Below are 27,542 nucleotides of genomic sequence, written 5' to 3'. Positions count from 1 at the left end.
ACCTTGGAAGTTGTAGACATTTTGACACACCCTTTGATGTTGGTTAATATACATTTCAATTCTATAGTATGAAATTATAATGGTTCTCCAGGTAAAGAGTGGACTTAATTAGATAAAGACAGATGGACAGACTGATCACTATAGGGTGAGCTGTCACTAGGGTTGGAGCTTATTACCTGAACAATTTGCATTTGGAAATAAGAGCAAAGTCTTGCCAACCCACAACATAAAGCTCTGTATTTGGTAGCCTCTTACTGCAAACTGTTACCTTATATATCAATAAAAACATCCATTCACCAACTTGCTGTAAAGTCAAACTGCATACAAAACATCAAGTACCAGTGCAACTGTATATGTTTATACAATTTCCTAATGGTTTTTGAACAATTATTTTAAACTGCTTATGGTCTTGAGTGTATCAATATAACCATCAATCATTCATGTTTTAAAATGAATGCCCACATATTGTATAAACTCTTTTACTCAAAACTTTCAAGATTGGCATGAAGTAACATATAATTAATGAAATTTCATATGATCTATTAAAAATAACAACTAAATATGGTATTTGGTATTTTATTTTTAGGGTTACTAAGTAACAAGTCTATTTTATACAAATGTCTGCTAATGTACAATCAAAACAAAGGGAGACAACAACAGATTCTTCCATCAACTACCATGACTGTTTATGGATTTAATTCAACTCAATTGTACTGATCAACATTTAAAAACTTTGATTTTTTGCATCTTTTCTGTTCTGCATCAAACACTTTTTAAACTACTAGTTTGAAACAACAGACTAGTGGTTAATGGTGCAGACTGCAAATTTTCATTCTGATACTAAATATAATTAAAACCACTGAAAGTATATAATTATTTTTTTTGAACAATTATCAAGCCTTTGCAGTTTTTGTCAAAAATTTCAAATCCATTAAATGATTAAAATAAGATAATATAACAACAATTTCTTCTTCTGTAAGTAGTATAAATATATTTGACTTAGAATCATTAGTGACATTTCCATGGTGACATTACCATGGTGATGATATATTTACAAAGAGATTCAACAAGATAAAAATATGGAGTAAAGCATAGAAAATCAATAACCCTTCTGAGTAAAGTATCACACATTAAAAATCGGTGGTATAAAATACATACAATTATAATTCAAAACTAAGAGAAAGAAGATTTTAAAATGATTGAAAAGTGAGGCATGGATTTGAGGAACACTCTCAATCAAAACAATATATATATTACAACTACTTTAACTTATTCCTTCTTAACATCTAGGTTTTTCCCCAAAAACTTGAAGTACAAATTTAGTTTGATAGAAAGACACATGTAAGATAAATATAAATACATAAAATTCCAGACATCTCTGTTCATTCAAATATATTTCTAATATTTTATCAAACTGCATAGTTTGCAATAATAATTCTTTCATAAGATCTTTCAATGTATTTTCTTAATTTGGAAGAACATGTACATTGTATATCATTTAGAGTAAGTTCTAACACTCACTGCAACACAGTGATGGTGGTATAACAGTTCAGAGAATAAAAGATCAAGAAGTCAAGATAAGAAGAAATAAAGCAAAGGAAGTATATATCAAAGAGAAGGAACTTTTGTTGTTTAATTTAAAGTCATCAAATAAAATCCCTTCTTTTGTTTAACAATCACATCAGAGCTGTTTCATAGTAACAAACACTTATCTTAGGACAATACTTATTGCAATATATTAATAGTGTTGATACAACCTCTGATAGTAGCGACTCTAAAGTGCTTTGCCCGGTAATCTTACAGAATTCAATGAAACTGCCCTTACTCCTCATTGCCTTAACTCTATTTTATACTGGTGAAACAAATCTGTCTTGGAAACAATTAATTTAGTAAGTCAGAGTCAGACCCTAACTGAATAATAAAAGATAGAAACTTCCTGTAATATTGCTTGATAAGTTTGGAAATTCTCATAACAATGAAGGTTCACATATATATAAATTTAAACTTTTGTAATACATAATCTGAATGTATATCATATTATTCTTTAAAAAATGTTAAAATGTTAAAACATATAAAGTTCAAACTAAATATGTATTTTTTTTAATTTTTCATTGGACAACACCTACATTTTTTTACTTTCACCTGTTAAATGATAACAGTTTTCAAATCTTTATACATCACACTGTAATCAAAAATTTTAAATAGGTATTACAGATGTAACATAGATTATTGAATTGTTAATGGTTGTAACAGTCATGATAATTAAAAATATCTTTCATAATTTATACATGATAAATGCAAACTGTAACATTATTTTGTAACAAGTTAGTTTCTGAATTGCAACATACAAAATACACCTCATGGATTGTGTTTTCACCATCTATCCAAAGTGAGTACCCCCTCAAAATTTCTATAATAACTTTCATTGGCTCAGTACCAGGGAAGAAATGTGTACTCTTTTTGGAAAACGTTCAGTTTTTATAAAATTGAGAATGGAAATGGGAAATGTGTCAAAGAGACAACATTTATCAAACCCATGTCATTAATGTCAAATTGTGTATAACTTCTATTTCAGTATTCCAAAAAATAGTTGGGCTCAAATTTTATGAGTCAGTCATAATGGAAGTAATTTTGTAAAAATTTGAACACAAAACTGCCCTTGTTGATGAACTGAACATGCCAGTCTAAAGTTTACTCTTAAAGGCAGGAAATCAGACAAACTGGAAGTTTTGCCTATCAAATGCACAACCCAACTCAGGACATATTGGAAAAGCAAAATCCATGAGCTGCAACTCATTACGTTCTCATCAGATTGATACACTTCTATTTTAGCAAGCATTTAATATTCACAAATATACACATGTATACACAAATCTTTGAATATCCTTCGTGTATACTAAAACACTTATGAACACACACACACACACACATAACTTTAGGACAGGACAACAAATTTACATTACAAATTGTTTAATACTATCTCCATTTGACAGATTAGGTACACTGTACAATAATCAGTCTATAATTGACTTTAGTTTATGGTTCATTTATGTAAATATGTATTTCAGAAGGTTATCATGCCATTACATATATTTGTTAGTTGGTCCAGCATAATTTGAAAGGACAATTTATATTTATAAATCTATAATTTTCAGTAAAAATAGTGGTTACATTTTATTTAACAGTAACCCTAATACGCATCATGTACTGAAAAGTAATAGCCCCATTAAATGTGAATTAGTTCTCTAATTTCACTTTTTACACATGAACAGAAAGTAAAATACTGGTACAATATATCTAACTTGTCAATGGAGATCAAAAGCTAACAGAATGGTGATGCTGTAGGATCCATTTGTTTAAAGTAAAGTTTTGTACTAATGTTTTCTTCCACTGGAGGTGGAATAAAGTCTGGTAACTCTGATATTGCCAGATTTTCTGGCTCCGTTTTAACACGAGGGTCAATCTTCTGAGTCCTTGGGTCTTGTTTAACAGCTGGTTTAGGATTATTAACTGGTGGTCGATTGTAACTGTTATATCCAGAGTTGTCTCTTTGTTCACTTTCAGCATCAAGTGGAGAACTATACTCCATGCTACCTTTCCGTTGTCCCCCATAACGTCTCTGTCCAGTCTCACTTGTCATGCTTGCTGGTTTGATCTTCACTTTAAATCTAGGATCATTCCTATAGTCTATTTTAGTTTTTGCTGCGTCACCACTTTGTGATGTGCTATCAGAATCAGATCCTCCACCACTTATCTGTCGACCTAAGTTATTAGGTGAGTCAGTATTTTGTTCTACCATAGGGGTTTCTGACTTTGCTCTAGGATCTCGAACTGAGTTTTGTCTCTTAATTCCTAAAGGATCCGGTTTTTGTTCAGAATCAGAATCAGTGGGATATTGTAAACTAGCTAATATATCAGAAGGTGAAGGACTAGCAATTTCACCAAGACTTATCGGTAATAATCTTGGGTCGCTAGGCTTCGGTACATTGATAACCATTCCTCCTGAACTGCTATCGTGGCTCATTTGACGTGAGAATCTTGGATCGTTTGGTCTTGACGTAGCAACACTAGACCTTGGGTCTATTGGACGAACAGGGAGATTATGAACACCACTTGGTGGATTTGTCATTCCACGCATTCGTGGATCATTTGCTCGACTTGAGGCATTTTCTGATATTGTCCTTTGTAAGCGAGGATCTATAGGTTTAGCACTAGGTTCACCTTGCTTTTTCATTCTTGGATCCTGCAATAGAGCACTAGGTTTAGATCTAGGATCTGCAGGTTTAATGTCAGCTGCCTGACTAAGTTCATGTGGATTTTTATTTTCCTTATGACTTTTCATATTTAAATGATCTAAGAATTTTTTCATCCTTGGATCATTTTTGAACTGTGGATCTAGTAAATTAATCCCTTGTGGTGGTTCTAACCTTCGTGAAGGATCTACAGTTACTATAATACACCTCCATTCTGCATCACCCGGTCGTGAATTGATTATTGCTGGTTCACTATTCCATTTATTGACAGGTGGCACAGTTAATCCACTAGTAAATGTTCTAGGGTCTGCAGGATGAGGAAAACCCATGTGACCTGCAGGATCATTGCCATGGGGCATAGCACGAGGGTCCATATTGCGTTGTCTTGGGTCTCGTATAGGAGGATTTGTAGCTGGGCTGTAAAAAAAAATATGTCTTTATTTAAAAAACATGTAATAGTAACAAATGGACTTTCCTTCAAATAATTTCTTCATAATATTTATCACAATTTGTCAATGGTATGATATAAATAAGTGTGCTGAAGTCATACTATTTCTTTCTTTTTTTATAATGAATTTTCTTTAATTGTCATGATTGTAACAAATAGACTAGCACAACATGTATGAACAAAGGTATACAGAATGGCATTTTCACACAAAGGAAGTATTAAATGATAAAACAACAATTGAATATATACATGATATATGATGGTGCATAATACGTTGAAAATAAATAAATATCTTATAACATGGAAATCTTATGTGTTCTTGCAATATACATAAGTGGCGTTTCAATCAAATTTTAACATTTATTTTTTATTCTGATAGGGGCCCAGGGACTCCAGTATTTGTTATATTCCTCTACAGAGAGGTTTTTAAATGAAATGTATTTTTCTAAGTTTAAGTGTTCCTTTAAATAGTTTTTTTAAAGCATTTAAATTTGGCAAAAATTCTTGTAGTTTTATGCGGTACATATAGTATTTTGAAAGTACAATCATCTTATTTTTAACAAAATTCAATTTAACATTTTCGTAGATTGCACCCAGCCTGCACTGTACACCATTTAACATGTAGGTAGTAATTGCATAGGTTTTATACACATGAAGAAAAAAAAACATGTGTAATTCAGTTTTTCTTTGTCAGTACTTCACGTGTATAAGAATTCATTGAAAAACAGCATAGTTTATGTTTTTATTTGAATGTTTATGTCTCCAAAGAGTGGCTAATGGGACTTATATAATGACTATTGTGATTTTAATTAGCTTATGGTCTGTATATACATGTAGATCTACTACAGAAGAGAGAAAACGTTTTTTTATTTTATTGATCAAATAATAAAGAATAGAAAAAAATTGGTATAATGGGTGTTTAGATTTACGGACATGACAGACATGACAGAATAGTGAAAATTTGTATTAAAAATAAAGCATACTGAAAATGATGACCAAAGCATCCTATCCATCCTGCTTCCAAGACCCTCTTAACTTTGCCCATAACTCAAAACAACTAACCACATCAATTCTAAAGTCAGAAGTATGCAGACATATCTTAAGTAGGAATCTAAATACTAGGAAAAAATTAATTAGAGTTATCTTTCTTTATTCGGGTGTGCTTCCTTTTGTTTAGAGGATTATACACAGCACTCAGTCTGCACCTCAACTACTAGTCCGAAGACCGATATTCTGATATTTTTCTTATTGGTCCAAACAAAGTTTTGCAAATTCTTACTAGTCCGAATGAATTTTTACTAGTCTTGGGCATCAGACTAGTGGGTAACCGTGCAGACTGCAGTACACAGTAGAAGTAATTTGGATGAACAGTGGCGGTCGGTTTTGTTATTTTTGTATGAAAAGTGAGAGCAGGCAAAGGCAGATAACATCTGAATTTGCTATTTTTTACAGAAAGCAAGTAGAACAATGTTTTTTAACAAGTTGAAAATAGCTTTAATTACGTTCTCTTCATGAAACTACGGTAAACATTGCATATTGTTGTCATTTGAAAATTTCTTCAAATGAAAAGAAAAATGCTGACTAACCAATTCTATGTTAATGTTAATAATCATTAGTGACATATCCGATTAGCTGTAACAACAGATTATGACACCTGTTGTTACCCTTGATTAGCTTGGGGTCATAAACAAAATCATAAATTTGTCCAAAGGTAAAATTACTTTTACCAATTTATAAAATGAACATCGATATTATTACCGTTACAGTCAAGAAAAGATAATTTTGACATAGTTAAATGGTGGCGCCAGAAATATTGCCAGCAGCCGTATTTTGTCGCCAGATGAAATAAAAAATCGCAAATTGCGACATTGACAATGCCCAGCGGGGTCGCTGATCCATGTTTTTGGAATCTTTTCTTTTTAAATCTGACATTAATCATAACTTGGCTGCAATGATTATGTTAATTACACAAATGAAAAAATATGTCACTTTTCTAATAAATTAGAATCTTTCATTGAACTATTGGTATGCCATTAATATATTTTATGTAAATGTAGAAGAGTACTTACCCAGACTGACTCTTTATAGCGTTGATCATCTGCATTACGTTAATAGAGGAACCTTGTGAAGGATCGGATGTCTACAATATAAATTAATAAAAGTAGTATAGCGAGAAACTCTGATGATGTACTTTAATATAGCTTTTTGTGGTCACCTTTCTATTGGATTAAGGAGCAGTGAAATGATTGGTGATGACACAAATTTTGGTTTTATATGTTGACCTATAGATGTCTTCTAGCTATTTGTGTTGTTATATTGCTGTCTCAAAGTATCCAAAATCGCGTTTCAAGTAAAAGTATTTCAAAATAAAGGTTACTATTATTTCATGCAGAAAGTGTCTTAAAAGTATTGAAGCTTGCATCTGTTTGGCTGCTTCCAAATATGGATATTATCTTCATAAATAACAAACAGCTTTGGTGCATGGAGAGAATTTTAATAATTTATTTATGATACGAAAGAAGAATGAGTACATCAGTCCTACCTCCTTCTTGCCCAGATTTTTAAGAACATCTGTAAGTTTTGGAGCACTGTCATCTTCATCACTTGAGTACCAATTGTCATCCTCAACTTAAAAAAAAAACAATGTTAAAGTTATCATCACAGTAACTAGTATCATTAAGTGATTCTTGCATTGCAGACTCCTATGACCCTTCTATTTTTTTTCTATTGTTCATTCTATATCTCTATTTCTTAATTTGGATTAACAAGGAAGACAATTTAACATATGAAGAATCTGAATATAAACACAAAATACATAAACAAAATACTCCCAATGATTATGTATCAAAATCTGAATAAAAACTACAATCTACATTTAGACATCTTAAATGACAGTACCTTTAACAGGTTTTGGTTTGTTTTCCTCGACAGAGCTACAGCTATCTTTCCTTTCCCTTTTAACGACTGTTTTGTCCTCTTCTCCCTCTGACTGGCCCCCATGTTGTTGTAGTCTCATCATTAACTCCCTTTGTTTGGCAGGTAGTTGACTAAGTGACCCAAGATCTAATCCCATCTGTGCCAACTTTTTCTCATTTTCATCTGTTTCTTCATTCTTTATCTTTCCTTTTATAAAATAAAGGTAATTTTAATGATTATACACAACTTCTATACTTGTTAAAGAACAAGACATTTCATCATGTTCATGGTTCTTGCATTTCAATTCAAGTCATATAACAGCTTTATGAAAAGTCTTATTTAAGTGTGAAAAGGTTCTTGTTTTATTTATATGAATGGTAACATATTTTCATGTTCCTTAGCCTAAATACAAGTGTATGTGAAATCAGTTTGATTATTCACTCTACCCTATCATCATGAAGTCGACTCCTTTCATTATGTCAATATGGTATGTAGGAGATATCTTCAGTCAAAGTTTTCTGACATTATGGAAGTATTTTAAATCTGAATTTTAAAAGAGACCAAGTGAATAAATTTAGCTGAGAAAATATTTTTAGAATAGTTTGGCTAAAACTAAAAAATCCCCCCAGTTATAACCCTGCTATAACTAACCTGCTTTAGTGCCATCCTCTTCAGTTTTTATATAAGGCATCTCATCATCCTCATCATCTCCTGGACTGTAGGCTTCCTCCTGGCTTGAATCTGTATTCATCATAGGATTTTTAAAGTTTTGTCTAGGGTCCTGACTGTCAATTCCAGGATGGTTTGGACTGAGTATACCCATTCCTTGTCGAGGATTCTGCATGTTTGGGACTGACATTGCCTGACTGACTTGTGGTGATATATTTGGATTTACATGACGAAGTAGAGCACCAACTATTGCTAAAGCTGGATTTAAATTTGGGTTGTTCATTCCATTTGGTCCACCCATAGGCCCTGGAGGACCCATGGGTTGATTCATCATTCGTGGTCCTTGTTGTCCCATTGACATTGGAGGACCTCCCATCTGTCCTTGTTGCATTGGACCCCCCATTTGTCCTTGTTGCATTGGTCCTCCCATCTGTCCTTGAGGCATTGGCCCTCCCATCTGTCCTTGCATTGGACCTTGCTGCATCCCTGGTCCCATCATGTTAGGTGGACCTCCCATCTGCATTGGACCATGCCCCATAGAATTTGGTGGCATATTCATCTGGCCCTGTGGTCCTCCCATAGGTGAACCTTGCATTGGTCCAGGGGGACCCATCTGTCCCGGACCCTGAGGTCCCATCTGTCCAGGTGGCATGTTCATCTGTGGACCCATTGGTCCACCTGGTGGTGGTCCTCTCATTCCCCCTTGCATGGTGTCATTATAAAATCCAACTGGTCTGAAAGACAATAATAATTCAAATTATTTGTTGCAAATTATACACAAGTCACAACTTATGTAATAATAAAGTCGGTTAAGACCTTCCACCAAATGTATATACTAAAAATATTTTTACCATATGATATCTTTAATGTTGTGGAAGTACAGATTCTATATTTACTGATTTCATCTCCAAGAATCAAAAACAGTTATTTAGTGTGAATTCTTCTACACAAAAAAGTGTCTTTTCTCCGTTTCAAAAAAATTTATAGAACGCCATGTCAATAGAGGTTGTCCCTGATTTGTACTCTGCATAGTGTGTCATGGGAATGCAAAATTAATTGCTTTGCTGAGCACACAAGTTCCACAAGTTATTGTCTGGAAACTAGAATAAAAATGCTTATTTAGGCCCCCAATTCTTAACTGTTGGGACCATAACCCCCAAAATCAATCCCAACCTTCCTTTAGTGGTTATAAACCTTTGTTAAAATTTCATAGAGATCCATTCACTTTACTTAAGTTTTTGTCCAGTAACAAATGTGTCTTCGGAAGACTACACAATCATAGCATTATAAGAACACCCAAAAAAAATGTTGCGGTTGTTTAAAAATAACTCACCTTGGAGGCTGTCCCTGGTTTGGACCCTGCATCCTTTGCTGTGGAGAATTATTCATAGGACCTCCTTGTGGTCCTGGTTTCTGAGGGCTTTGCCCTGGAGGAAATGTTTGTATGTCAAATAAAGATGGAATTTTCTTTATTCTCTCCATTTGTTCCTTCAAATGTCTAGGAGGGGATCCTGTTAATATATAATTATTTCCATATAAAAAAATGTAACATTTGGTGTACACACAAAAAAATTCTTTTTTAACAAAATTGCAGTTAAAAAAATTTAGAGTAATTTCATTGGTGGTCCAAAATTTGGAACAAAACAAAATGTAATATATCCCACATTTCAATAAATCCTTTTTAGTTATATCTAACCCTTTGGTAAACAGAAAACTTATTGTTTGTTAATCACATTATCAAAGTAAAGTCTACAAAATATTAAAACTGAACCAATAATTGGCTACAAAGTCCAACAGTGTTTCACCAGTTAATAAATAGTAAAAGCTATTAAATTAATATTTAAAGATGTAATAAATACTATTATTAATACTAACTATCCTTTTCAAACATCAAGTTTTTACCTAGCACTCCTTGTTTCTGTTGTCGACCATATTCTTCCTCCTCGCCATGGTGATCACCTCTGGAGTTCATCTAAAATATATATCACTTACACTTAATTTATACCAAAATCTAATAAATGCACATCTTTTAATGTTTAACCATATTTACTGTGTTTTTTCTCTCATCAAGAGATATTTAACAATGTCTAATCAAAATATACCACATATCTTCTGTTGTTTATACAGATTGATTGGTGGTGTTTCTACTTTAGATCACTTGGCCATTGAGGTCCCCTAATTATACAACATTTGTAAACTGTGATAATGCAATATACTGTTTGCAACCTACGTTAAGGTAAATCATCAATAATGTTTCATTTCTGGTGTGATTCTTACAACTGTTTAAAACAAATATGAATACGAAAGTTTTATTTTAATTTGGTTCACATATAACAATACAAACATCAGCTTTTAAGAGTCTATGTCAATTCAAAGAAAGATAGACTGATTATTATTATAACAACATACCCTTTCCACAATTGGAGCTGTTTCATCACTTGGTTCATCATGGGAAAATTTACAGTTATCACCTTGGTAACACTCCTGACCAGTGTGGTAAAATTTACATGGATATTCACGTAGAAAAAGTTAAGGAATACAATTCAAACAAAAGTTAAAGTAAGTTTTGGAATTTTGGACCCTCAATGCTCTTCAACTTCGTACTTATTTGGCTTTATAAATATTTTGATATGAGCATCACTGATGAGTCTTATGTAGACAAAACGCGCGTCTGGCGTACTAAATTATAATCCTGGTACCTTTGATAACTATTTACACCACTGGGTCGATGCCACTGCTGGTGGACGTTTCGTCCCCAAGGTACCACCAGCCCAGTAGTCAGCACTTCGGTGTTGACAAGAATATCAATTATGTGGTCATTTTTATAAATTTCCTGTTTACAAAACTTTGAATTTATTGAAAAACTAAGGATTATCTTATCCCAGGAATAGATTACCTTAGCCGTATTTGGAACAACTTTTTGGAATTTTGGACCCTCAATGCTCTTCAACTTCGTACTTATTTGGCTTTATAAATATTTTGATATGAGCGTCACTGATGAGTCTTAAATAGACGAAACATGCGTCTGGCGTACTAAATTATAATCCTGGTACCTTTGATAACTAATTAAAAAATTATCTTTTATAAACAATTTTTTTCCCCTAGAGTTTTCAATTACAGTTTGTACATTTGTTTGTAAACAGTAGTCTGTATCTTTAATCTGTGTGTTTTGATACTTCTACTTCATTACTTAATGACATGCACAATTTTCACATATAATGTGTAACCAAATTCCTACATTATATATGCAATGTAATCAAAAACCAATCAAGAGTCAAATCAGAGCTGGCTATTATTTCAGTTTTCCAGCTTTTTTTCTACAAAAAGGATATTGTGCATAAAAATGCAGTTATCTCCCTTAGAACACGATCCTCCTAAGTAGTATTTACATAATTCTGGCTTCTTTTCACTAAATTCATGATTAAATGGACAATCTCCTCCCTAAAAATAAAATATGTAGAATGTTATATACAACTTTTTTTTAATTTCCTAAAATTCCATATTACAATAGTAAGAACTCTAATATCATGAGTAGACTTAAATATATCAATATTGTAACAACCATTGTACTGATAGAGAGCACACATATACAAGCATTGTTGGAAGTCTGACAACTTCCCCATTACAATTTCATAAAGAGAAGTCCTTTTCCCTAGGTTTCTAAAAAGTGTGAGTACTGATTATTGGTTTATACTTTTTAAAAAATATTTGAATTATAACCTTTGGGAAAGTTAAAAAGCTTAAATTTGATAGTAATAAAGCAGATTATCTGAAATATGATTTTAAAAAGGAAATATTCAATTTATCCAATATCTTTCCTGTTAACTTTGAAAATTTTTCATGTAATATATCTTTTATAGTCTTTTTAGGCCAAATAAAAAAGTATGTGTGGTTCAAGTTGCATCTGAAAAAAAGTTAGGGTAGGTAGGTAGGGATTTTTTTTTTTTATGTTTTTTTTTTACATTGAGTCTATGGGAGCAACATTCTGACTTTAACAGTGCTTAATGAAAAAAGACAATAAAATCTTTAAGGTAGGCTATTTTTGAGGCGGGAAGGTAGGGTTACTGGAACCACACATATATTTTTATTTGGCCTTATTGGAAAAAAAAGTTATTGACCAATCACATTTTCATCTGTGTATTCAAGCCTACATAAAGTTGACTATTTCCTAAATGTACAAATTACATTTAAACACATAATTTGATTTGATTTTTTTAAGCACCGCATTAAGGCTATATATCGTGTATAACTGATCACCAGTTTTTATTGGTGGAGGAAGCCGGAGGGTAATTAAACACATGTATCATAATTCTAATCTCTTACCTTATGACATTTTCCCTCCTTATAAAACCTACAGACAGGTCTCTCATCCATTGGTGTATCTAACAATGGCTTTTTCTTTGGTGGTTGTTGTTCTGAATGTTGACGATCAAATTTTCTTTTGTTGTTCTGGTAATTTTTCTGTTTTTGTTTCTTGTTTCCTCCTTCTTTATTTTTTTTGTACAAGTTCTAATAAAATGTAAAGGAGTTACAAATACATGTTTTGTATAATTCAATGTAAAAGGAAAATAATTTTGTGTTATCTTTCATTCCTAAACTTAATTAAAATATTTGAAAATGATGAACTATAATAAAAGAACATAGTTCATATTGATTCCGATATTTTATCAATAATAATTCCATTATAATTGACTAAATAGTGATTTTAACAGAGGAAATATGGCAATCTTCCCATTTCTCTTTAAATTTGAATTAAATTAACTTTTAATATGAATTTTAATTTGCTTACTTAATATTATCATATTTCTGCCAGTGTCCTGTGGCGCTTGAGAATATTTAAAATGAGAAGCAAATATTAATTAAAACATCACTTTTGGATAAGTAATTATAGCTTTTGCTTCGTTTTTGTACTAACATTTATTCCTGATCAAAGATATACAATATAATATGTTTTCAATGAAATAGTGGTTGTCTCCCTTAGAACAGAATATCAAAATACAACACTTACCTCCCCTTCTTCAATAGCCACACTTGGATCTAAATATTCATCTCCCTGCATTAGACTCATCATGCTCTTCTTCTTCTTTTGTTTCCTTTTATCTTTATAATCATCATATCCTTCATCTTGGTACCTACAAATTATAGAGAAGAACTTTTTATAAGATTGGAAATGTTTAAACAATCAAATAAAACATTATATTTAGTAATAACCAAAACTCTTATCCTTTGCCTTTAAATTATGACTTTTGATAACTTTTCATAATCTTTTTTCAAACTAATAGGTTGCACTTTATAAATATAGCTGTTTCTCAAACCACACCTCTTTTGGGGAGAAATAGAATATTCATGGATAGTTAATTTTGTTTACATGCTGGTTCCCAGTTCTGATCTGTATGTTGCATCTCTTGGGAATGTTACCAGTAAACATACATGTGAATATTGTTTATATTGAAATCTGTGGTAACCCTACAGTCGAGGTAGGGGTAGTTAAGAAATTTAGTGTTAGTTATTACTCTTAGAAGTTTGGGGCATATAAACGTTGAAAATATGCCGTACAACCCTATATTTTGACCTTTGAAAAAAAAAGTAGTGCATATAAACTTTCCATTCTAAGATATGATTTTTTTCAAAACTTCATAGTAAAAGTGGTACAGTTTTAGCTGTAAAGGGAGTTCCTATGGGATAATGCATTGTCAATATCTACAGAAATGCAACCTAATATCTAACATCAAAATGAAGGAACAAAATACTTACTCTTCTTGTGAATCTTCATCATAGGAGGGACTATCATAAGGTCCAGGGGGGCTGTCATAAGGACTGTCGTATGGACCTGGAGGACTATGGTATCTATTTCTTCTTCTATCTCTGTCTCTGTCCCTCTTTCCATGATTACCATGACTGCTAGCATGTTTACTATCTTGTCTCTGAGCACCTTTAGGTGACTGTTTTTTACTTCCTCCTGGCCAAGCCTGCTGCATTTCTTCATCATTAACTTTGTCATGGTCAACATAATCAGGTCTTCTTTTTTTCTTCTACAACCAAAGACTAGATAATTAACATATCTGTTAAACTTGTGTAACCTAACATAAACTTAAAATTTTTTTTTAGCCCCCGACATTTTACATTCTGAACTGGGGTAAAGAAGTTTCAGGAGGAGGGACAAAAAACGCATATTTTTTTAAATCATAAGCATAGGGCTGCAGCAAATTATTTAATTGTTAGATTAAAAAAATGTTAAAAATACATCATTTACTTCCAAATATCATTTCCAGAGTGATGAAATTGATGAATTTATGATGTAAATGAATGAAGAAGTTTGATCAGTCTATATATAGGTAATCCTACCTTATGATGATCATCTCTGGATTTCCTCCTTTTATCTCTATTATCCCTATGATCTCTATGTTTCCTTCTTTTATCGTGATGTTTATCCCTCTTTCTATCCTCGGAATTATCAACCTCCTCTTCATCTTCTATCTCTCCTCCACTCTCTTCATTTTCTAAACTAGCATCAGTTTTCCCTGAAAAATTAATTAATGATGAATAATAAATAACACTCTTTATAATCTGAGATAGATCTTTGATATTATCTGATACATCTCTGCTACTTTTTGCAAAATTTCTTCAACAAATTCATTGGATGCTAAAAGGGGGTGTTATTTTCATAAGAAATATCAGTCCTAGTGCAGAAGTGCTTGAAAGATTCTTTTTTATCTAATTAACTTTCATATTTTTGCCAAATTGTCTGAGTAACTGAGTGTGTTTGTTAAGCTTGCAAGAACTGAAGGCTAAAAGTTGCATTCATTTTGCACTGGAAATAAAAAAAAATCATTGAAAGGCAATATTATGAATTGTATTCAATTGGTACAACTACAACCATGAACAAAGAAAGATAACTCCAATTGTAAATATTACAGATAAAAACCTGCACCTTTCAAAATCTATGTAATTTATTAACAAGTATGGTTATACACATCATTTTATAACCTGAATATTTGAGTATATATTTCATTGATAATTTTTGTGAAATGTTCATAGATAGAATGTATAAATAACTTTTTATGTTGTGTTTAACCTTTATGTCTTCTCTCTTTTTTTTATCTCATACATGTAAGTATTTATCATCTTTATTAAGTAGTGATAAAGGCTTGATAATTGTCGCTTGATGCCAGTCAGACAAGGGTTTTGATTGCATGAATGTAATCTTTCACCCAAGTACTATTATGCTAAAAGAAGAAAAAGGTTAAGTACCACTAATTTCTCTTTCTAGTTTTTTAGAATCTAAAGTCTCTTGTTTTTTGGAGCTGGTTTCTTCTGCTTCCTCAATTTCACCATCTTCTAAAATTTCTCCATCTTCAGCTTCAATTTTCCTGAGTTTTTCTTTAAGTTTTCTTTGTTTAGATTTTAAGTATCTATCTTCCTCATCATGTTTTCTACTAGATTTTTTGTGTGATTCATCATCTGACAATTCATCAGACTTTCTGCGATGATGATGATCATTTGAATCTCCACTTGATCTACGACTGTAGTCTTTAGAGCCATAACCATCATCGTCATGAGCTCGGCTAGGCTTCTCACCAGAGTTTCTACGTGGGGATCGGTGTTGTGAATCTTTACTATTGCCAGAATGTCTTTCTTTCCATCTCTTCTTTGGTGAATGAGATTTTAGATCCTTTGGCTCATCTTGTAAATCACCATACATTTCATCATTGTCATTTTTCTCGTTTTCTTCATTATTGTTTTCACCAAAATAATCCTCCTCTTGTTCCATTTTATCACAGTATATTGGATTTTTCACATCACATAAGTAGCTTTACCTGAAACAATAGAATACATTTTTGTAAAAACAAAGTACATACTAATGGCAAGAATAATAAATAAATTGCAACATTGTTTGTTATCATTTTTTTTTCATAAATTGTGCTAAATACCACCTTATTGTTCATACTTTTGCTATTCTAAAGACAGCTAGCTACTTTGTCACTTGGCAATCATACCATACATGTATGTACATCATTTATACAGACATAACTTTGATGGCATGAAATTTTTTAATGGGCACCAGTATTAGAATTATGATGTACTCTGTGGTTTTTTTTATTTACATGTAGACATGTTAGAAGCATCGTTAAAGAGCTCAAGAGACATCTTATTGTGAAAATCTCTTGTAAAACTTTTCATTTTACCACATCTCATATATATTCCATGAGCTAACATATATAAATGGAGAAGGTATTTTTTTGGCGCCAGAATTGCAAAGACATGTATTATAATTTCAAAACATGGTGTTGTTGAAAGAAACGGGCAAAGTTTTTTAGCAAATGTTTCAGGAATATTGTCAAAACATTTTGAGCATGCTGAGATGATGGTATTACTTCCACAATTGACAAAGGTAAATCTTAAATGTGATGCTGTCTGAAGTGGTTTTCTTGTAGATTATGTTATGGATGTGATGCTATAATTTTTAGAAACAAGATGGTATTTCAATGCCCCCTGTTTACCAGGATGCTAAATGAAATATCTGGGGAGAGCGCTGCCTTTACCACCAGAGAAGAAAGTGGAGTAACTATTTGACAAACTTTTTCTTACTGACTAAGGCAGGTTTTTTTCCTAATTGTTATCTTTAATTCAGCTTTGATGCAATTAATTCTGAACCAACTTAAAAGAGGTTTTAAATGATGGTAATAAATTTCAGCTATGAACATGGGGACAAAATAGTCAACAATATTGTTTAGATATACTAAATCTGTGAGTATGATTAACATCCACACGTACTTATAATGATACATCTTCCTTTACATAAAAAAAAAAAAAAACTTCCTGGTCAAATAATTTTTACATGTACGACTTATGACTTCCTTCTTAACAAGGTTAACAGTATTTTTTAATTGGTACATGTATTAAGATAAATTTAAGTCTTTAAAATATATATTTACATTTTTTAATACATACACTTGAATTAAGGAATTCTAGTATACATGATTGCTAAAAAAATGCTAAGACAAAAACGAATTATAATTGCAATAAAAAGGTCCTTAGTGTCCTTACTTTCACAACTTTCGTTTAGTAAAAAATAGTAAAAGTGGGTTTTTTATTCTGGGAAACTGTCACTGAACTAAAAGAAGACAAATGCATTATTAAGTCCAGAAAAATAAATTGAACTTATTCACGTCATAAAATTTATTTCTTGAAAAATCCTAAATTAATGTGTTTTATAAGGCACAGGCAACATATTCTTAGAATCTTATATTCTTATTAAAAAAAAAATATTTAAGGGACAACATAATGGCCTGGTTACCTGCACTATAATGTTTTTTTTTTAAATAAATATACAGCACTAATAGGAAATCAAAATGATTTTTAAATCAAAAAAACAAACACTTTCAAATTTTTTTCATAAAAAAAATTGAAATATAATTTTCATTTGCAATTTTATTTAGACATATGTATGAGGGTAAATTTGTATAATATTGTTCATTTTCAGTCTTTTCTTGGTCTTTGGAAGGGGGTTCAAAAGCATTTAAATAATAAAAAGACAAACTTTATTTGTAATTAATAAATAACAAACAGCTGGTAAATTATAATCATCTCAAAGCTGAACAGATTCCAAATAAAACAAGTATCAATTTACAGTGATGGATTGAACTTCATGTTAAATTAAAATGATATGACAGCAAATTTCAAGAAATCCAGAATTTACAATTTTCAATCACTGTAAATTTATATCCAATTATAATGAACTTCCTCAACCTGTTGAACAATATTCCTGAAAGTTTCCTTTCAAATCAAAATTGTTTACAAGACATTGACAATGTAAACATTATCTAACATTAACTAAATTGGCAAAAAAACTGCCAGGACCAAAGGAAATTGTACACAAGAGAAATGGGATATGATGGACAGACAAGAGAGGTCTTTGCATTTTAATCACTTGCAAATATCTTTCTTTAATTTACATACAACATGGGTGATGGGATACTCATAACTTAGGATACATTAGGTCAAAGCATTCTCAATACTCAAGATGGATAAAGGACCAGGAAATTAGTAGGAACTTTGTTTCTTTTGTTTTGTTTGCTCTTCTGTGTGTTGTGAAATCCAGTGGATCTATTTTTAGAAACACGTTATGTCACAGGTGCCCGCTGTTTACCTTGACAACTAATCACAACAATGGCGGTGAGTCATGTGATCAACACAGCTTTCCGGAAGTATAATCAAATCGGATTGAAGTCTTAAGTGCCCAATCTGAAGCCATCCTTCCCCCCTAAATACATTTAACTGCAAAAAAATCTTTCTTTATCTTAAAAATATTCTTTTCATGCAAAATAATAAAGTTTATTAACTTTTTGTTGAAACTTTTATGATGAACAAAGAGCCACGTCACCATATTTTGAGAGACGGGCATTCGACAAAAAAATCACAACATAGAAATAATAACCCGGCGTTAATTATGAAATATAAAGAATTACTTGAAATATTAGAGGCACTAGAAAATTTATTGGTGCCGTTAAGTTACATTCCATCCTTTTGGTTACAACACAAAATTTTAGTTCCAAGATGGCTCAGCTAATTTGCATAATTTATGCATAGTTTCTTACAATACCTTGCCAGTGCGAGTTCATTTTCCTTTGTTTTAACTTTGTTCTAAACGTTGCGTTTAGAAATTTATATATATTTCGTTGTATTGACGAATTATCCCATATATTCCTCGTCTGTCCAGATTGCTCTTGAGCTTGTGGCCAAACACCTTATATATTTGTGCAGGAGAAAGGCCACAGGAGAAAGACTTTTTGTGAACTAATATTACGAGTTATTGGGAAAGATACCGTTTAAAATCTTTTAACACTGAAGTCTTTCGGCTAGTGCATTAAACAAGACGGATTGTGTAAGGAAAACAGGTCCGAATATCTCCAGATTTTGAATGTATTTCCATAGTAGTTTGATCACTACGATTCCCTTACATCGACCAAAATGGCGACGTAATAACCTTGCGGGAACCACGTGATCTCATTCATAATCAAACAGTCTGTGCATTAATCTGCCCACGTAGCTAAGATATTATATGGTGTGTCAAGGTCTAATAAATTACCAGTACGTTCTTGTCTTGATGATTAACAACTGTGGAATGCAGATTAATTCATGTTTGAAACAAGAGGTACACATGTGTAAAGCGATATCTGAAAAATAAATCAATAAATCTACTATGATGAGTTTTTGTTATATTCCTACTCTATAAAATGTCCTTCTTTATTAATGCAGGGACATAAAATATCAGTAGAAATTAGACTCTCGCGAGTAGGCTATTTCCGTTCAATGCCAACAGTCATCAAGGAAATAATATACATGATGAAGGATTTTTTTCACTTTGCCTCGGAGGTGAAAAAGGGGGATGGGCATCTGTGCCACCAAGAAACGGTGACTCTATCTATAAGTTTTGTTTTTTATGATGTGCAACAATCCAGGAAATCTCCATCAGACGATTTCCTTCCTCTCAGACTCAGTTCGGCCACAATATATGAACTTCTGCACTATTCAGGCTTCAATTCGGGACGGTGCGACAACGGTGACCAATTTGGAATTCAGCTAACTATTTCAAGTATAAAGCGGCATATCGGATATCCCGTATAAGAAGAAACTTTGAACGGATGCTTAAATAATGAAATTGTATGAAAGTAAAAAAAAATAGATAAAAAACAGTACACCAAAACAGCTTGTCTAAACCGGCAGCTAGTAACGGTAAACTTGTATTAATTTTATACAGGTTAAACAAAACACCACTTGATGCATATATATTCTTTAAAATACCTGCGACATATCTAGACGATTTGTTTACGTAAAAATCCTGGTGTCGATTTTTGAATTTGCAAATGAAATGTATCCCTCTCAACTCACTCTTTCTTAAATCCATGATCCATGATCGTTATATGTTCAAATTCATGGTAATCTTCATCATAAAATTATGATGACTGGGACTATTTTTCCTGAGAACATTTATCATTTCGTTGACGTTCTAAATGTGCGTGCTTGCAATGACATTCTCAGATTTCAATAAACGTTATATACCTCGAGGAGACCGGGGGTTACTATGGGTAAATAACCTCATCTCTCTTTTTTTTTTTGGGGGGGGGGGGGGGTCTACGAATGACATATATCAATTTTGATGATAATTTAGCAGCAATACTGACATTTTCCATTAATGCAATATTAGAGAAAGGGGGGGTGGGGGTGGGGGAGTGATGAACAATTTGACATCTATCCACCAAACCGGACCATAAACGCAGATGTGAAACACAGATGTAACCCCGCCGCAGTTTTGCGCCTGTCTCAAGTCAGCCTCTAGCCTTTGTTAGTCTTATATTACTTTTAATTTTAGTTTCTTGTGTACTATTTGGAGTTTAGTATGGCGTTCATTATCACTGAACTAGTATATATATTTGTTTAGGGACCAGCTGAGGGACGCCTCCGGGTGCGGGAATTTCTCGCTACATTGACTGAGACCTGTTAGCGACCTTCTGCTGTTGTCTTGTTCTATGGTCGGGTTGTTGTCTCTTTGACACATTCCCATTTCCATTCTCAATTTTTAATGCAGGTCGCCATAGAATACTCTATAAACTTAGGACCCGTCTCGGATGCAAGGCTTGACTTAAAACAATGCAAACAACCCAAAAGAGAAAAACAACGACCTGTTTTGTTGACCTGCAGATCATATAGAATGAGTTGGATTTCACATTCAGTAATATTAAAACAAAGAAAGTATTTGGTATACAGTACGGCGTCTATTATTGATTTTTTTTTTAAAGATTTGGGATTATCTATTAAACATTATGTTAGTCTATGATTGTCAGAACGAGGCGCGGGTGATCTATAAAAAATATAGTTGTTTAATTAATCCCTTCTCATATATATTCATATAAAAAACAAGAATGTGTCCAAAGTACACGGATGCCCCACTCGCACTTTCATAATCCATGTTCAATGGACCGTGCAATTGGGTAAAAATCTAATTTGGCATTCATTGTGAAATTAGAAATATCATACCATAGTGAACATGTGTAATAAGTTTCAAGTTGATTAGACTTCAACTTTATCAAAAACTACATTGACCAAAATCTTTAACCTGAAGCGGGACGGACGGACGGACGAACGAACGAACGAACGAACGAACCACCAAAGTTTGAATAAATAAGACGTTTGTAAGATGCTCTCTCTTGTCACATATGATATGTTTGGAGTCTGTTAAACAACAGTGGTAATTATTCACAACATATATATGTACCCGACTGTATGGACTTAGGATGGGCATTGAGTGTAGATCCATATCTATTGTTAAAGACATATATATATATATGTGTGGATCTCTTGATGTTGTGGTTATTTTGTGTGTTTGGGTTGCTATCAAATTAACGCTTTCCCGAAAATTTTAACTATAATTTGTGTTAGATTTGTATATTTTACTTCATGTATCTAAAACTATCAATTTTAAATATTAAAAGAAATTTTATTGTGGTAGATAAACACCAATTCATTCAAACCTCAATGAAATAAGCAAACCAAAACGACTTTATAATGCATTTAAGATATGACCTGGCAGAAAAAAGTCACTGACTGAACTTTAATGTAGAGCTAGGTATATATAAGGGACGACAGAAGTACAGATACACAGTAGATAAAATCATATGAACTTTGATGTTGATAAGAAATGACGCCATGACCAATATCAAGTTTAATAGAACCCGGAGTCGTGCTTCAGCTGGTCCCTTAACAAAAATGTGTACTAGTTCAGTGATAAGCTATAGGGGCGTCATACTAAACTGCAATATCTATTTATGAAACAAAATTAAAAATCAAACAAGACTATATATAACAAAGACCAGAGGCTTCTATCTTGGGGCAGGCGCAAAAATGTGTTGTTTTTTTTTAGTTCATGTATGTTGACATTTACTGCAAAAATCAGCAATATGCGTCGTGTTTAAAGTGAAAAAGTGTCCACTATAGGAGTCTTTTTTTATTTGTTAAAATTTGTTTATGTTTAGATGATCATCATGATAATAAAGTGGTGTTTACCTTAAGGTCCATTGACAAATACTAAATGCATATCAAAACGAGAATACGGTAAGAGGATATGAATATATGACCGACAAACAGAGCCACCAAGACGTTTAACTTACTATAGATACATGGTAACCGTCATCGTGACACATTACCCGGACGCATCGGGGTTCGCGCCCATATTGGTCTTTGAATTTTGTAATTGTAATTGTAATATGTTTATTGCAAATCATATAAAATAATGCTATAGCATCAACAACATAAATAATATCGTACTAGAACATATCCGCGAAATCGCGGGGAAATAGAGCGTATGTAAACTGTAAAAAAAATATATCTGGAGAATTCCAGGCGCTGTATTAAAAGTCAAAGGTACTTGTGGACTGGGCACATTTTTTACACTCCCCCTTTTTTCCAAATACCGATTTTTATTCCTTCTGTTTTTCTGTATACTATGAACATACATATACACTATATTTACTATGAACGGTCACTGATATATTATATATATACATCAGGGACCTTCGTGAACAGTAAAGAGCCCCCCCCCCTTGAAAAACTTTAAGCAAGGATGATAAATGCTAGAACACACTAGCGAAATCGCGGGCAATTAGAGCGTGGTTGAAAGTATGTAAAGTGTTGTAAGATGAATTTTTGTAAAAGATTTAATGACTGGAGAATTTCAGGAAAGGTATCAAAAGTTATAGGTACTTGGAGACAGGCGGTTGTTTTTCTTTCAACCCCTCATCCTTTTTTCCCAAAATTTCCAATTTTTTGTTTTATATTTATTTCAATATGAAATATATTATAAACATTCATTACCATAAATAAAGTTTGTTTGCTTTTTACTATCAATTCTCAGTTTACTAATCAATCCACGACGGTCATTGATATACATGTATTCTATAGACCCTCTCTATTTAATATACTTAGTGACTCCATGCATTTTTGTAAAAGATTTTATGACTGGGGAATTTCAGAAAAGGTATCAAAAGTCATAGGTACTTTCTAATTATAGGGGGTCGCCGGTTTCGTTTTTGCTGTCTGAATCCTTTGTTTTATGAAAAAAAGCATGAAATAGTATTATTTTAAGAATCCAAAATACTGCTCAACAGATGCAGTAAATAACAGAATCAAAACTATCACCAAAAATACATGACATAATATAATACTTTATTTATATTGTATAATTTGCATTTAAGAATTGAATGCTTCTTTTTGTAACTTCATTGGGGTGTAAAAGCGTTGACCGAAGTACATTTTGGATGAAGCGCGGAAGCGCTTCATTCTTTAAAAATGTGCACACGGTCAACGCTTTTACACTATGAAATTTTTAACTTTATTGTGGGACCACGTGTTATCATGAATAATAAGTTTTATTGAGCAATGCAATTGCTTAAGGAATAACACGTGATGTGCAGTTAGCCAATCAGAATAAAGTAGTATAATGAAACATACATTTAATGTAATTATTACGCTTAATAATTACATTAGATGTATCAATAAAACTTATTAAAATGTACTTCGGTCAACGCTTTTACACCCCAATGAAGTTACAAAAAGAAGCATTCAATTCTTAAACAACAGAATCGTCGTGATAACTTGTAAATGTGTAGCATCTGTTACAGATACAATTATATTAGTTTATACCGACGGGGACGGCCAGCTTGGAATTTGAAACACTGAAAGTCCCCAGTCATTAATCTGAGAAAGAATAGGGAATATTAGGGACTTATCATTATTTATCTGGGAGGGGGGCTGGTCAAAATACAGGGGGGGTCAAGTTTTTTCCTGTATGTGGAAGAGGGGGGTTTAAATTTATTGTAATTTCAAAGTGGGGGGATCAAATTTTTTTGCACAAAGAAACAAGTAGTTTGAACATCACTAATCATGGTATGTTTTTTAATTCATTATAAGATGTCTCTGTGTTCATTTATAACTTTCATTCCCGGCTCAAAATCTGTATTTTTGTAGGCCAACAATTCAAAATTTTGGGGTTTCTATTACACATTTATGAATAGAATGTGTCAATAAATGAGTAAGTATGAAAGAATGAACTATCCATATAAACGTTTACCGACTCAATGGAGGTTTCAATAAGGCCTACTGTAAAGTTTTACACAGCGTCCAAGAAAGGGACATATACCGCGGGTAATAGATACATGTATCTCACTTAGTAAATAATGTGTTGTTGATGTATCAAAAACTTTTTACAGAACCACTTAGGAACAAGCTTACTTCAATAGCTCAATATAGGAAATTAAAAAAAAGTCAGAAAAACTAAGCTTTCCAAAGCACCGGCTTGCTGCCTACCTTTAAATATTCATGGAAGAGCCCTATTTCAAGGCAATTTTCCCTCAAATATGTTTTTGGACTCAATCCACTGAGAATATTTCATGTTTGCATTATATCTATGGTATAACAAGTATTTTGCATGTTAAAATTTTGACAAGTTTAATAGAGGGCCGGGGGGATCACATTTTTTAAAATGTTTTTGTGGGGATGATCAAAAAATCCCAGGTAAATAATGATAAGTCCCTAAACAAAAGTTGTAAGACGATAACAAGGGACAACCAAAGTCGCAATTCATAAGACAAACAACTGACAATGGCCAAAAGGGTAAAATACTTAACGTGACATAAAAGTATATAAAACACATCAATATCAAAATTAGTTGTAATATTTATGCCCTTTGTGGTCCATGATTGGAAAACATTATTCTTTTATATACTGGTCAATTCCAGACAACATCTCCTCTAAAGCACATACATGGAACAATTGATTGGAAATGATTCCGTACAACTGACCAATTTTGGGGTCCTGAAGCTTAAACATGACTGGTCAGTTCTAGACGGAATATTGCAACTTTTTTTTTAATTATAAATTTTAAAAAATACGAAACAGTGGAACAGCTTTGTTTAGTTGTGATAATGTCAAAAACTTACAATATAAAGATTTATAAAAGCACTTAATCTTATATATATATTAAGTTTAACATTTTTTTTTTTTTTTTTTTTTTTTTTTTTTGGCAAAAGTAGCAAAAGGGATTGGACACAAGTTATAACAACATTAGTGACGTCCTCTCTCTGCCAAATCATATCTCTTGCCAAAGTAGAGTATCAAGTTGGGACCAGTCAAACTTTGCCCTAGGTATATATATAAAGAGAAAACAGCTCCGAGGATATACAACACTTAATGCTAAACTATTGCACCAATATCTATTTCATTTCCGCCCGGCCAAAATAATAATCTCAATAGATATGAGAAGATGTCGTATTAGTGACAATCAGACAACTTTCCATCTGAGTCACAATTTATCAAAGTAAACCATAATAGGTCAAAGTACGGCCTTCAACACAAAGCCTTAGCTCACAAGGAACAGTAAGATGACACAGAGCCATAGAATGACTAGTGTAAAACCATTCAAACAAGAAAACCAACGGTCTAATCTATATTAAAAAACGAAAAACGAGGAACGAGAAACATTTATGAACCACGTCATCAAAGTAAACGACAACCACTGAACATCAGGTTCCTTACTTATAACAGGTGCAAACAAATTGAGCAGATTTAAACGTTTTAATGGGCATCAACCTTCGCCCTAATCTGAAACAATAGAGTAACATTACAACATAAAAAAGACACGGGGCCGGTACCACAATTGTCGTCCCTTGATTTTCGTTGTTATAGTCCCTAGTGTTGACAGAGGGTAACCTGCCAATATTTTGCATACCCCTTCCAAATTTATTTCTCCATGTTGTATGCCTCAAATTGGAAGTAGGGGGTGAAATTACACTGCAACAAAATTTGGGTCCACAATTTTAAAGGAAAGTAGCAGGGGCGGATGCAGGAATTTTCGAAAGGGGGGGGTGCTAACCCAGGGCAAAGGGGGGGGGGGGTGCAAAGGGGTGCAAAACATATGTCCCGATACAAATGCATTGATCGGCAAAAATAAAGGGGGGGTGCGCACCCCCGGAACCCCCCCCCCCTCCCCCTGGATCCGCCACTGAGTAGTGATTTGGTCCAGCTGGAAAAGGTTAAAAATTAGCACTTCGGAAGCTGTCAAAAGATTTCAATAATTTTGATATAATTTGTCCCAAAGTTAGTACAACACACTGTAAAAATTTCATTGATAAAGCGCAGGTGGGATTTTATTAATTTTTATTTATGTTCTAAAAGAAATGCACTACGAATTAATTGTGTTCTCGGACCTAAGAGTTAAATAGCAATTTCATTGATAAAGCGCAGGTGGGATTTTATTAATTTTTATTTATGTTCTAAAAGAAATGCACTACGAATTAATTGTGTTCTCGGACCTAAGAGTTAAATAGCAATTGCAATGACTTAATTAAATAACTAATTAGTTGTTCATTTTTGCGCCACAAACAATATTAATTCATTTGCGCCACAATGATATATTACATTGAAACAAAGCTCAGTGTATATATGACAGACAGAGTAGACGAGACCCTATACACACCCTACTATACGAAGATCACGTAAATATACATATAGTTTGTCGATATCCTTTCCATTCAAGAAGACACACACACACATATATATATACAACTCGTCTAAACATCAACCCAACAATGTTAGATCTGTAAATTTGCTTTCGCAAATTTTTGGTTCTTCCCTCGCCGGGATTCGAACCCATGCTACTGTGATATCGTGACACCAAATCGCCTGCACTACAGCCGTCCCGCTAGACCACACGACCACCTGGGCTCTCAAAAAAAGAGCTTTCGCTGGCCGTGTGTTACCTTTCTTCGTCAGTTTTAATCTAGCGGCGTACTACAGTACATGATATATAAGGCATGAAGATGTTATTGTTACAGATCAGCTAAATTATCTATAGTAAAGGATCCTACAAATTAATGTAATATACAGTCACAGAAAATAATTATATTTATAAGTACGTCTGAGTCAGTGACAACTCTACAACAGATGTATCCATCGGATCGCCATCAATGATGGTGATACATAACTGTGTACATAATGTATATACAACTCGTCTAAACATCAACCCAACAATGTTAGATCTGTAAATTTGCTTTCGCAAATTTTTTGGTTCTTCCCTCGCCGGGATTCGAACCCATGCATATATATATACATCTTCTTATATCTATTGAGATTATTATTTTGGCCGGGCGGAAATGAAATAGATATTGGTGCAATAGTTTAGCATTAAGTGTTGTATATCCTCG

At 32.8% G+C, this 27,542-nt stretch overlaps 1 protein-coding gene across 3 annotated transcripts; it reads right to left on the bottom strand.

Moving 5' to 3' along the window:
* Window positions 1-562: 562 nt before the first annotated feature.
* Window positions 563-19,290, bottom strand: LOC143082320 (uncharacterized). 3 transcript variants are annotated; one of them, XM_076257969.1, is made up of 15 exons: window positions 18,890-19,290; window positions 15,538-16,103; window positions 14,632-14,807; window positions 14,041-14,318; window positions 13,295-13,418; window positions 12,610-12,795; window positions 11,619-11,727; window positions 10,696-10,805; window positions 10,162-10,258; window positions 9,620-9,797; window positions 8,269-9,020; window positions 7,600-7,824; window positions 7,244-7,329; window positions 6,771-6,841; window positions 563-4,670 (listed from the first exon to the last, which is right to left on the bottom strand). In XM_076257969.1, the coding sequence occupies exons 2-15, from the start codon at window positions 16,055-16,057 to the stop codon at window positions 3,323-3,325; spliced, it is 4,260 nt and encodes a 1,419-aa protein (XP_076114084.1). In that variant the 5' UTR covers window positions 16,058-16,103; window positions 18,890-19,290; the 3' UTR covers window positions 563-3,322. The 3 variants fall into 3 exon arrangements, with proteins under 3 accessions (XP_076114084.1, XP_076114083.1, XP_076114085.1); XM_076257968.1 differs by having other exon boundaries at window positions 19,113-19,290; XM_076257970.1 differs by having other exon boundaries at window positions 10,189-10,258; window positions 19,113-19,290.
* Window positions 19,291-27,542: the final 8,252 nt, after the last annotated feature.

Source organism: Mytilus galloprovincialis, chromosome 7 (genome assembly GCF_965363235.1).
Source record: "Mytilus galloprovincialis chromosome 7, xbMytGall1.hap1.1, whole genome shotgun sequence".
Lineage (NCBI taxonomy): Eukaryota > Metazoa > Mollusca > Bivalvia > Mytilida > Mytilidae > Mytilus > Mytilus galloprovincialis.
The sequence above is the reverse complement of the archived record's forward strand: the minus strand, read 5'-3'. Positions and strand labels throughout refer to the sequence as shown.

What these genes read in the sequence shown, in the direction of transcription:
- LOC143082320 (XM_076257969.1), bottom strand. Translation starts at nt 16,057, where the DNA reads ATGGAACAAGAGGAGGATTATTTTGGTGAAAACAATAATGAAGAAAAC. An exon ending in ACTAGAAAGAGAAATTAGTG is followed by an intron (nt 14,808 to 15,537) that starts GTACTTAACCTT and finishes TTAATTTTTCAG; the next exon opens with GGAAAACTGATGCTAGTTTA. An exon ending in TGGCTATTGAAGAAGGGGAG is followed by an intron (nt 12,796 to 13,294) that starts GTAAGTGTTGTA and finishes ACATTTTATTAG; the next exon opens with AACTTGTACAAAAAAAATAA.